Source organism: Paroedura picta, chromosome 5 (genome assembly GCF_049243985.1).
Source record: "Paroedura picta isolate Pp20150507F chromosome 5, Ppicta_v3.0, whole genome shotgun sequence".
Classification (NCBI taxonomy): domain Eukaryota; kingdom Metazoa; phylum Chordata; class Lepidosauria; order Squamata; family Gekkonidae; genus Paroedura; species Paroedura picta.
The window spans coordinates 16,282,895-16,295,185 of record NC_135373.1 but is presented as its reverse complement, the minus strand read 5'-3'; the positions used below and the strand labels follow the sequence as shown (position 1 = coordinate 16,295,185).

At 61.0% G+C, this 12,291-nt stretch overlaps 1 protein-coding gene across 5 annotated transcripts; it reads right to left on the bottom strand.

Moving 5' to 3' along the window:
• Window positions 1-956: 956 nt before the first annotated feature.
• LOC143837147 (prolyl hydroxylase EGLN3-like) lies at window positions 957-10,789 on the bottom strand. Of its 5 annotated transcripts, XM_077336669.1 has the most exons (6): window positions 10,638-10,786; window positions 9,650-10,361; window positions 5,258-5,377; window positions 3,734-3,870; window positions 2,636-2,703; window positions 957-1,491 (listed from the first exon to the last, which is right to left on the bottom strand). In XM_077336669.1, exons 2-6 carry the CDS (start codon window positions 10,211-10,213, stop codon window positions 1,436-1,438), a joined length of 945 nt encoding a protein of 314 aa, XP_077192784.1. In that variant the 5' UTR covers window positions 10,214-10,361; window positions 10,638-10,786; the 3' UTR covers window positions 957-1,435. The 5 variants fall into 5 exon arrangements, with proteins under 5 accessions (XP_077192784.1, XP_077192781.1, XP_077192785.1 ...); XM_077336666.1 differs by lacking the exon at window positions 2,636-2,703 and having other exon boundaries at window positions 10,638-10,788; XM_077336670.1 differs by lacking the exon at window positions 5,258-5,377 and having other exon boundaries at window positions 10,638-10,788.
• Window positions 10,790-12,291: the final 1,502 nt, after the last annotated feature.

The following is a 12,291-nucleotide window of genomic DNA, read 5'->3' as shown; positions in this document are numbered from 1 at the left end:
GCCAATTGGGGCACCAACATGCATGCTGGGCCGGGGGGGGGGGGGGAGAACTGAGCACAAATGCACATGGGGGGGGGGGGAGGCGGTTTCTCTGCCTCCAGCCAGGAAGGGGCAGCTCTTTAGAATTTCCTCCTACTCACAGCAACCAGATGCCCATTTTGAGGAGCAAACGGCTTGGGGCACCTCCCTCCTTGGCCATGGGGAACGGCGAGCAGCCACCCAGTTTGAACAAAACCCTCCTGCGGTGTGGGCCTGGCTCCTCAGGACTCGTAGCATCTTGTGAAAAATGACTGGAGGGGCAGTCAGCCCACCCAAATCTGGGCCTCCGCAGCAACAAAAAGACCCCAGGAGACCTGACCCGGTCCCAAAACTGGAGAGATGCTCTTCCAATCCCACTCAGAGGGAAGTGCAGCTGTCTCCCCCCCTCATAAGAACATCAGAAGAGCCCTGCAGGATCTGACTGAAGGCCCATCAAGTCCTGCCTCCTGTCTCACTCAGGACAGCTTTAGAGAGGCATCCTGCCTCTGCTACTGGTAGCCATTGAGAACCCCAACTGGAGGGGGAGGAGGAAGAGCTGATTTTTTAATGTCCCACTTTCACTACCTGAAAGAGTCCGAAGCAGCTTAGAGACCACTTTTCCTTCATTGCCCCTAAACAGTCACCCTGTGAAGGAGGTGGAACAGAGAGAGCCCTGAGAGAACTGTAATTGGCTCAAGGTCACCCACCTGGCTGCATATGGAGGAGTGGGGAATCAAACCCGGTTCTCCAAATGAGAGGCTGCCATGCTTGACCACGTCACCATGCTGGCTCTCAACCCCAATTTGTTCACTCCCTTTTTAAAGCTTCCCAAGTCAGTCTCCGTTGCCACATCCTGTAGGAGTGAGTTCCCCAATTCGTGCTTGGCTGTCCTGAATCTCCCTCCCACCGCCTCCAACAAACGGACCAGGGGAAGCCACTTCCATGAGGTAATGTTTATTCCGTCCCCTCTGCAACCCCCTTCGGCGGTCCCATCCCCCTCTCGGGCTTCCCTGCTCTCTCAACTGACTGATGGATCGACGTGAGCAGGCTAAGCAAGGGCAGCAGCTCTGGGGGGAACCGAAAGGCCCCTGCCATTTGGGGGGGCACCTACAGACGGCCCCCCTATTGGAACAAGAAAGCAAGAAGGGCCCCTAGCAGAGCGCCTGCATCTCTCGAAGCGAGGCCCAGACACGACACCCCCTCAAATTTCTCCTCCGGGCTCAGCTCTTCTGGGAAGGCCCCTCCACTTCCTGGACTGGGGCGATGGACCCTCCCCCTGCACCTGATGGGGGGCGGGGCAGCAGATGACTGGCGGCGGAGGCAGCGGCAAAGGCAGCGGCAACGCACGGCTTGAAATGGCCAAGGAGAGCCAGGCATCTCTGGCGGTCTGGGCTCCAGGACATCTTCCGGCCGACTGTCAAGTGGGGCCGCCGGTCTGCAGGGTGGGAGGCGGGATGTCCTTTTGGGCGGTCGCTGCGGGAAAGAAGAGTGGGAGGCCATGTCACGCCTGCTGGGGGGGGGGTGAGGGTCTCAACTAGGCTTGCGTGCTTTGGCTGCTTCGCTTGAACGACCTCCAAAGCGGCCGAAGTGCACAAGCCTAGTTGCAACTTGCAACCTTGTGCTCTTGGGACTGAATGATCAGAGACCCTGGGTCTCCCTCGCACTCTGAGCCCCGAGAAATGGGGGGAGGCCTTTCCCAGCCCCAAATCAAATCAGCATGGCTGCGGGCGGAGGGGGACGGGGCAGGAGCAATTCTCTCAGACTGAGGCAAGGCCTAGAGCTAGCAGCTGCCCAGTTCTTTAAAAGTCTGTCTTCCTTTACTGATTGGCTTCATTATATATATTAGCAGGAGCCTTTCACCTACTAGCAAGCCAAAGCGGCTCACGTAATCCCCCTCTCCTCCGTTTTATCCTCACAATCGCCCTGTGAGGTAGGACAGGCCGAGAAATGTTTCAAGGGCAGCTCTGTGGGTCTGCAGTAGAACAACAAGAGATGGGCCCAGGAGCCCCCCAGAGACTGCTGCCTGCTCCAGGGGGAATCTGGTGGGCAGCGGCAATGGGGACTTGAGAGGTGCCCAAAGGGGCTATGAGCTCACGGGGAAATCCACCTGACGAGGTCCCCCGCAGCTCCTCCGCCAGGTCTAGGACCACAAGGGCTTGAGAACAATCCACCTGGCCCACCAAGCTAAGGATCTCAGGAGGGACAATGCAAAACACACAGAATGCCAAGACCCAACCTCACCAGGAAGCCCCGGATTATGTAGGGCCCAGGTGGGGCAGTGGTTAAAGTGTTGGCCTAGGAAAAGGGGACTCAAATTCGACTCCACCCTCTGCCACAGAGGACTGCTGGTGACTTTGGGTCAGTCACACACCTTCCGCCTGACCTACCTGACAGGGTTGTTGTGAGGGTGCAAGGGACAGGAAGAAAACAGAAGCCCCATGGGGAGACAGGAGAGAGAGAAATCACATGAATGGATGAGTTTCGAGATCGAGCCAACGGGGGCTGGTCAGAAGGGGGACAGTGCTCAGAATCACACGCCTACGTAGCCCTGCCCTTCCTGTGAGCAGGACCAAGCCCAACCAGGACCGGACCCCCCACCGCCCCCGCCTTCACATACCCAGCCGGTGTCTCCCTTTGGCTTCTGCCCGCTCTTTGGAATCAAAGTACCAGACCGTGATGGCGTACCTGCGAAAGAAAGAAGCACAAGGGAAGAGGTCGGCAGACGCCGGAGCAGGGCCGGCCTTCTCCAGAGTAAGGCATCAGTGAGCACACCTGGGGGGCAAGAGATGGATGGATGTGTTGGACTCCTGCTTGGGTAGCTCCTTGTGTGCAGGATGTGCAAGAGACACCTGCTGCGGATCAGGGCCCAGGATAATTCTCCCTCTGGGTGCCAAACCACAAATGACATTTTCCTTACCTCTTCCGCATGTTCTCAGGTGTATGGGGGCAAAATTTGGGCCAGGATCATGGAGGGCAAGAGGAGGAGTTGAGACCCCATCCCCAATTTTTCCTCTGACCAGAAAGTTCCAGGGGGCACTCTTTGCTGTGTTTGGGATACATGGTTATCAAAACAGCCCTGCTTGGTCAGACCAGGGAGGGTCCATCCAGTCCAGCCTCCCGTCTCACCCAGGGGCCAGCCAGTTCCTCTGGAGGTCCAGCCACAGGGCAGAGAAGCCAAGGCCTTCTCTGATTATAAGAAGAACCCTGCTGGATCAGACCAGGGAGGGTCCATCCAGTCCAGCCTCCTGTCTCACACAAGGGCCAGCCAGTTCCCCTGGAGGTCCAGCCACAGGGCAGAGAACATGAGGCCTTCCCCTGAAGAATACAAGAAGAGCCCTGCTGGGTCAGACCAGGGAGAGGGTCCATCTAGTCCAGCCTCCCGTCTCACACAGGGGCCAGCCAGTTCCTCTGGAGGGGCAACATCAGGCCTTCCCCCACTGTTGCCTCCTTAGTCTGGGATTCAGAGGTTGACTGCCTCCCTGAATCTAGCCAGTCCCCTTTTAAAGCTGTCTCTGCCTGTGGCCATCACTACACCCTCTGACAGACTGTTAATACGTTTCTCTAACAGAGTCCCCTCCCAGCCGTTTCAGGTCAGGAAAGAGCCCCCCCAGGAAGGCTGAAGCCCCTTCCTCCTCGCTCCCCAGGGTCCCGATCCAAATCAGTCCCCACCCAAGGGCCAAGCCAGAGAGGCCTCCCAGGGGATGGTGCCCCTCACCTCGTGGTGTAGGCCGGCTTCACTTCATGGGGGTTGCGCCGGTCCGACCAGAAGAGAAGAAGCCGGTCAAATATGGGCTCGATGTTGGCAACGACTGGCCGCCCTTCCGGGTAGATCTGCAGGATCCCACCATGAACCTGGGAGTGGGGGGGGAAACAAGCTTCTTCAGCAGTTGGGCCCGTTGGCACTGCCCGTCACGGGGCAGAGGGGGAGCAGCACCACCCACACACAGAGAGTGCCCCACAGAGCTGGGGAGGGGTCAGCTGTGATGCCGAGGGTGGAAATGAAGGGTAATGTCCCAAACAGTTACAGCCCCGGACTCCTGTGGAAGGGGAGGGGGCTGAACAGGAAGCCACCTTCCAATGAACCAGGCCAGCTGTCCGTCAGGCTGGCAGCCTCTCTCCAGAGTCTCTCTCCTGCCTGATAGCTTTCAGCTGGACCTTCTGCATGCTGAGCAGAGGCTCTGCCACTGAGCCATGACCCCTTCTACGGCCTTCTACCAGGTCAGACCAGCTGTTCATCCAGGCCAGTGCTGTCTACTCAGACTGGCAGCTGCTTTCCAGGGTCTCCGGCAGAGAAAGATGGTCCACATCTCCTCCTACCTGGTCCTGTTCACTGGCCACAGAGCCTGGGGCCTTCTGCATGCTAAGCAGCAGCTCTAGTGCCTAGCCCAGGGGTGGGCAAACCGTGGCCCTCCAGATGTCCATGGACTATGATTCCCATGAGCCCCTGCACATCTGGAGGGCCACAGTTTGCCCACCCCTGGCCTAGCCACTGCCCCTCCCAGATGGTTTTGGAAGCCTGGAGGGGGTCACCCCACAAACACACAGGCCATTCCCCCCTCCAGTAATGCTCCCAGACCCAATTTCCTCAGGTTCAAATCCCGAAGGAGACTCTGAAAGCCATTGTTAGAATCTAATGAGAGCTTATTTGAGGGAAACACGAGGACCCCGAGAAACAGCCCAGCCAGAGTGCCCGTCCCTTCCTCTCCCAGGCCAAAGGCCTTCCAGCTGATCCATGCAGAGGCAGACCCATGGGACCCACAACACCCAGAACACCCATTCCTCCCCCACACATCCCTGCCTGGATGCCCTCCCCCATGACCCACATGGAGGACATCAGCTCCCTCAGTGTTGAACGGCAGTCTGCGCATGCTCAGGAGCACACCCTGGTTATGTTAGTGCCTCAAACACCCTGCACTCTGCTGTAACTTCTCCGACAACCACCCTGGAGTCCCTGGGTCAGAGGCTACCTGGTGCAAGTCCAAATTCTGCAGAGCCCAGGCATCCTGGACCACTGATGGTCCAACTTGGGACAAATCCGGGAGGCAGGAGGGGGGGGGGACAGGAGGTGAGGGGTGTGGTGGGAGCCCGCTTGCATCTTTGGGGCCATGCAGGAGACTCAGGGGTGTGTGTGTGTGTGTGTGTGTGTGTGTGTGTGTGTGTGTGTGTGTGTGTGTGTGTGTGTGTGTGTTTGGGGGGGGTGATCAGTGCAAAGGGGTCCTCCTCAGATGCAGCAACCTACCTTGCTATCCCACTGCCGGTTTAGGTAATAAATGCAGGTGACGCAGCGTCCGTCCCCGTTGGGGTTGTCCACATGCCTCACATAACCCATGCCGTTGCCGGGGTAACATGCCACCATGGCCTGGAGGGGAGGGGGTGAGAGAGGAGGGGGTTCATTGCCAGGGACAGAGAGGGCTCGCAGATCCATGGGGGCCCCCAGGCTGTGTTCGCCTCAGCAAAGAGAAGGAGGCCCTTGCGGGGACACAGGCTGGACCACCAAGTCTGCCTCCACTTCCACGGAAAATGAAATGCAGGGGGAGGGAGTGAGAAGGGGGCAAACAGTGGGAACAGAACGCAAAAGGTTGCATGCACCGTGTACAAAATTAAACATGCCAGGACTTTGATATAAACCAGTATTGCTGGCACTCTGTGTAGGCTCAGAGTTCCACCCCTTTAAGCCTTAAGATGTCCTGATACAGAGTACAGGGTCTCCACTGAGCAAACCTTCCCACCAAGCTGAGAAGCTGGCCCTTCTGTCCTCTGGGGAGCCCACCTCCCACCTCCCGGTGCCCAAGAACACCTGCCTTGAGAAGCAGAGCCCAAAGGCACCCTTCAAAGAGGGCGGTCAGCTCTGAGTTGGGGGTGGAGCTTGAGGAGGGAGGGGAGGGGCCTCAGCACACACATGACACCCTAGAGCCCGCCTTCCAAAGCAGCCATTTTCTCCAGGGTAACGGATATCTGGAGAGCGTCTGCAATAGCGGGAGATCTCCAGCTGCCTCCTGGCAGTTGGCAACCCTGCCTTCAGTGCCCTCTGCAAAGGCTGTCAACAACGACAGGGACTCTGCCCATGCTCAGAGGCACTCACCACTGCACAATCCCAGAGCTAATAGACCACTGAGAAAGAGAGTCACGACCTGCCAGAAATAAAGTCTCAAGGGTAGTCAAACTGCGGCCCTCCAGATGTCCATGGACTACAATTCCCATGAGCCCCTGCCAGTTAACACTGGCAGGGGCTCATGAGAATTGTAGTCCGTGGACATCTGGAGGGCCGCAGTTTGACTACCCCTGTAGAGCCTTGACAGTAATTGGGGCACAGGGGGGAGGGGGGGGTCAAAAATCTCGATTGCAGGTAACAAGATCGCAGATAATTAACAAGGGCTTTTTTGTAAAAAAGGGGGGAGCAGAGAGAACAGGTTGCTGCCAGCTAATGGGGGGAGGGGGAACAGCCAGCAGGGCAGCCCAGGAGAACAGCTGTGTCCTGTCCCCGTCCCCCCCCCCCCAAAAAAAAATACAGTCAGTGGCAAGATCTCCAGCGGCTGCTCTGAGATCCAGGCTGGGGCTGCCTCAAGATGCCACCAGCTCCTTCCCTCCTCTCCTCCCAAGAAGAACAGCAGCCAATCCACACCGCAGAAGTGGGGGGGGGAAGGAGGGGGAAAACAGCCCCCCCCTCCGTTGTTAAATGCTGGAGCGTCCTGTTCCCGGAGCACCGAGGACATCTAGTCCCCGTGACGCAGGATCCGCTCCAAACCGGGCCACCGGCCCACGTGGGCCATCCTCGCAGGGTCACCCGAGGACACCGCACTGGCACGCCTCCCCAGCCCCACAGCCGCTCTGCGGTCCACAAAGGAGACAGCGCGGGAGGAGCCACTGAGGTATCCCCGCCCGCCTAGGCTCCTTCTCGCTGGGGGGGGGGGGCATCTGGGGGAGGGCTGGGGGTTGAGACCAGAGCAGGACAGGTGAGCCGGGAGGGGACGGCAAAAGGCTGCTCCCCACCCCCAACCGCAGATCCCAGATATGGAGCTAAAGGGTCCCTCCTTCCCCCTGAGCCACCATCCCTCCCCCACCCCACATTTACACTCCCACCAAGGGGCCAGCTGGGACAAGGCAGCCAAATTAATTGGGGGCTACCGAAATATAAACTGTTTCTACCAGCTGTATTGTTGTGATGTGGTTCTCAGTGCCGCTGATGGTTTAATTCCCATTGTCACCCGCTCTGAGCTCACCAGGAAGGGCAGGTGACAAAAATAATTCTTCATTCAGTCTTTTTATGGGAGAGAAATCCGGGGCTCACAAAGGCCTCGCAGGGGCAGGCACTAGTGTCAGCGAGTGGAGATTTGTATCCCATGCCCCCTGGGGCTCCATTAAAAGAAACAGAGGGAGGGGGAAGGATGCAGGACCCCCCCCCCAAATCCTCCCTGCCTGGTCTGGTCACAGAAAAGCTACCACTCACACAGAATGGGGGGAGGGATCCCAAATATTGGTTCCTCCAGAGTTAGTCAAACTGCGGCCCTCCAGATGTCCATGGACTACAATTCCCATGAGCCCCTGCCAGCGAATGCTCCAAACAGCCACAACTAAGAATCCTTGGCAACGTGGCAGCAAATGGGGGGGGGGCAGCTTCATCCCTGGGCAGCTTCATCCCCAACTCTCAGGGATCCTTGCTCCACATGGTTGGAGGGGGGGAGGGGGGACGCAGCCGGAGGCCTGCAGGAATTCCAGGAAGAGTTGAAACCAGCCCAACTCTTCCTGGAAAACGTGGATCACTTTCTCTCCTGGGAAGTCAGCCCCTGCAAGGCAGATCTTGTGACTGGCTGCACCCCATCCCCCCCCCATCCCAAACCTGGGCCACTGCAGAAGCGAGCGGGGGGGGGGGGGGAAGGTCTGGGGGCGGGCAACTATTCCAATGTCTCCCAGGTTGTTTTCTAGCAAATATATCTGCCCTCCCGTGGCTTTTACTTGGGAAGGAATCCCTCTTGGAGAACAAACTGTGCTAGAACAAATGGGAGGGGCAGCCAGGTTAGAGAGGGCCTTTTTGGGCAAGTCTGGACCTCAGCAAGCCCTGCCCCTGCCCCGCAAGGATCTGCCCCACAGCTGCTGAGTGGGCTAAGAACATCCCCCCCCCCTCATGGATTTCAGGGAAATCTACTAGTCGCCAATGAGATGCAGGGCTGAGAAGCTTTCGGGATGGGGAGGCACGGGGGGGGGGGGGAGGGGGGTTTCTAGCAGTTTGGACCCTGGCCTCAATGCATCAGAGCCCAGGTCCCCATGCAGCTCAATGGGGGAAACGCACACATGCTGGCCCCAGGAAAGGTCCCCCCTGCCTGAGAAGCAGCCCCACTGCACAGATGTTTGGAGGCTGGGCCAGGCGGAAGAACCAGGGCAATTGTGGCTTTGTGGGGGGGGGGACGATGACACAGGAGCAAGTGGTGCTCTGGGGTCAAAGGGTAGCACACAAGAGGAAACAATCCCCACGGGAAACCATTCCTCTGGAGACGGATTTGCCTGCAGTTGCCTAGACAACCCCAGCAGGAAGTAAATGGGCTCCCCCCCTTTACAGGCATCAGCGGGGGGGGGGGGATAGGGCACTCTGCCCACGGATTGGGGGGGGAAGGTGAGGATGGCCGTCAACTTCCGCTGACTCTTCCTCCTGGCCTAAAAACCCCTGACTCCCTCTTGGCCAAAGCCCAGTAGGCCAATCCCCTTTGAAAAACAGCCGCAGCAGAAGGAATGGCACCAGCTGGGCAGCACCTGTGTCACGTCTGGCACCAGAGTGTGTGCGTGTGGAGGGGGGGGGACACAACGACACATGACTGGCTGTGGATACAAAATTCCTTCTCTGCACATGCTTAGACACACGTGTGCCTGTCAGCCTAGCAGCTTCTCTGCAGCAGAGACCTCCAGCCCTGGACTCCTGCGGGAATGTTTTGTGATCAGGCTGAGCCAGGAGCAACTGGAGGTGGGGGGGGGGGCAGGGGGGCAGGAAGAGCCACCTTTGCAGAGCATGAAAGAACAGACGCATTGGGCAAGGCAAGAAGCGGAATTGCACATTCTGAACTGTGGGAGAGGCTAAGCCCCTTAACTTTAAGCAACAGGCAAGCCTGGGCTGCATTCTCTTGGCCTGATGGAATTGTGCCTTATGCATGCTCAGAGGAAGTCTTGCCAGGCCTCTGCTTGGCATCACCCATATCAGTTTCGTAATCTGGGCTCTGTGAAGCCCAGCATGAGGTGGGGCGGTGCTCAGTCCCCACCCCCACCCCAGAGGACATGCAGCCCCCTCCCAACGCAACATCATCTGCTACGCCATTCTCCCCTGGCCCACCTGGGAGGAGCCTGCAAAAGGGATCCAGGGTCAAGGGAGCACTCCCCTCTGCTGTGCCCCCGGGGCTGAGGGTCTCACAGGCTGCAGTTCTTTGTGTCCCCTCCCCTGCCCCACAGGCCAGGCGACAGGGTCCCCATGTGCGGGAGAGGAAAAAAGGGCTGTGTGGCTTTGTGATTTAGGGCCAGCTCCCCCAGAGATCAGTGCAGCCAGACCTCTGCCTCCCACTGTGCAGGAGGAGCCTGGAAACCCGCGCTGGGAGAGGGGCTGGGGCCCAGAGAGCTCGCCCACCCTGCAGGCCCCGCTGGCCCATCTCACCTTGGTGCGGCCAGTGATGTCATAGCCGCCCAGCTTGCCGGCGCAGTGCAGGATGAGCTCGTCCACGCGGGCCATGAGGGCGCCGATGGCGCGGCAGCCGACCTCCCGGCCCTCCACCCAGGCGATCTGGTCGCCGCGGATGCTGCGGGAGGGCACCGTCCTGGCGCTCACCAGCTGCCCGTCGCGGAGCTTGCCGCCTTGGTGGAGGCCGACCACCTCGGCCAGGATCTGCGCGCCCAGCGCCTCGCCCAGGAAGCCGTCCTTGACGCAGATGCCGTAGCAGCCCAGGCACGGCACCACGTAGTCCAGCGCCAGCTGGCCCACCGGCACCCGCCCGGGGCCCGGCTCCGCTGCCGCCCGCTGGCGCTTGGCGAGCCCTGGGCCCTCCGCGTCGCCGTTCTCGGGCCTCCTTCGCTTGGCCTCCACCGGGCTGCTGAGCGCCAGCCAGAGCAGCCCCCCGACGGCGGGCCCGCAGCTTCCCGGCGGGCCCGGCTCCCAGCTCTCGCGGCCCATGGCGCGGCGCGGCACTCCTAGGGGCTCCGAGGGGCCGGCCTCCTCCGCCATGAGACGCTGTCCCCGGGCCGGTCGGCGGCGGCGGCCGGAGCCATGGCGGGGCCCTGTCCGGTGCGGGCCAGGCGCGGGCAAAGGTCACGGGGCGGCGGGCACGGCCATGGGCAGGCGGGCGGGCGGGCGGGCAGGGCGCGGCGGGCTCCTGGAGGCAAAGAGCAGACGGAGACAGAGAGAAAGAAATGGGCCCGCCGCCCCGAGGCGAGGCCGGAGAAGAGCGCCGTCCCGGGCCACCCGGGGGAGGCGCGGCGAGCCCTTTCCGGGGCGCTTCCCCGTTCGTCGCTCCGGGCCCGCTCGCCCAGCCAGCCCGGCAGCCGCCGCACGCAGGCCTCTTGGCCGCCCCTCCAAGGGGCTAGTCCTCAGCGGGCCGCAGCCGCCCCCCCCCCCCCCGCCGCCGGCCCCTCGCCCGGGCGCCACTCACCCGGCGGCCGCGCTCCTCGGCCGGCTCGCCTCTCCCCGCCGCTCCGCCGCTCTTCCCTTCTCCGCCCGGCGGGGGCCGAGGGGAGGAGCCCGGCGGCGACCAACCGGTCAGCCTCCGTCCGTCCCCGCCCGGGTCGCGCCTCCTGAGGGCGGGCGGCCGCCAAAGACCTCCTGCGAGGCGGCTGCGCCGGGGCCAAGCGCGCCTCTGGCCATGTGCAGAGTGCGCGACGATCGCAAGCCCCTGGCCACCCACTTGCCAACCCGCGACGGCAACTCCCTGGCGCCCCGACGGGGTGAAGCCCCCAGTGGCTAGGAGGACCGCCCGCGGGTGCCAACTCCGGGATGGGAAATCTGGAGGCGGAGCCAGAGGAGAGCAGGGCATCATGTCTAGAGCCCCCCCCCCCCGTGAAAGCAGCTGTTTTCTCCAAGGGGACCGATCTCTGGGCTCCCGGAGGCCCCCCGCCCTCCTTGGGCTCTTCCCGCTTGCTCTGCTCCTGTGGCACCCAAGGGAAGGGCTCTCCAGGGCAGGGCATGGCTTGGGCTTCTTTTAAGGGCCCCACCCACTGGCCTCTCCGGGACCCCCAGCCAAGTAGGGCGGTGGGACTGCTGCTGCCGTATGGACATGCCCCTCTGCAGCACCTGGTGGGGCGGCTTAGAGGACTTTCCCATCCGTCACCCAGGGGAGCCAGGTCCACTACCAGGGCAGAAGTGCTCCTGAAAGACTAACCAACTTGGGGTCAGGGGAGGAGCTTCCGGGAGTCCCTGCCAAGGGGGGGGGCAGATCAGTCTCTCTGGAAGGACAACAGAGCAGCACCTGCCAACTCACCCCTCAATGATCACTGCTCACCTCTTCAGGTGCAGCTCGGCCCCGAGGCTTCTGTCCTCCTGGCATGGAGAGCAGCAGGATTCCAGGTGCCCAGTGGCCACAGCAGGAAGCCACAGAGCTGCCCATAGGCCACCTGCTCAGGTCATGCATCACCTGAAATCAGGCCCCCCTCCTCTGTACAGGACAGACAGGCTGCCCTAGCAACATTGGAAGCAGTGAGCAGGGACTCCCAAAAGCTCCTCCCCTGCCACGATTTCCCCTGGTTTTCAGGAGCTCCTGGCCTCTAGCCTGCTGACCAAGGGGCACTGACCAGGCGGCTGGCAAAACTCTCTCGGACAGGCCAGTCTGCTGGGAGCCACACTGCAGAGGCAAACAGTCTGGCCCTGATTCTCCCAGTTGTCTTCTCAGTGTCAAGCAGACGGTTGTATGTATTTCTGCCCCCGTTTCCCCCCCCCCCCATTGGGGCTGCAAGTAGCATTGACTCTTGTCCTCCCCTCCTCCAGCCTCTGACAAGAGTGGTGGGAGGCTGGCCAGGCTGAGAGCGGGCAGCAGGCCCCAGCTCACTTGGCGGGTTCTGTGGCCGGTGGGTGGATTCAGGCCCAGGTTGCCTAGACCCCCCCACCCCCCCACACACACACACCCCAAAGCCATTTGGGCCAAGCAGAGATCCCATTCTTAGCAGATCACTGGGAGGCAGAAGAGGGTTTCAGGAGGTTCCTGCAGCACTCCCAAATAAAACCGCTGTCCCTTCCCCTGCAAGACCAGCCTTCTTCTCACAGCCTGGGGAGGCAACACATCTGGAGGGCACTTTCTGGAAGCCCCGGAGGCA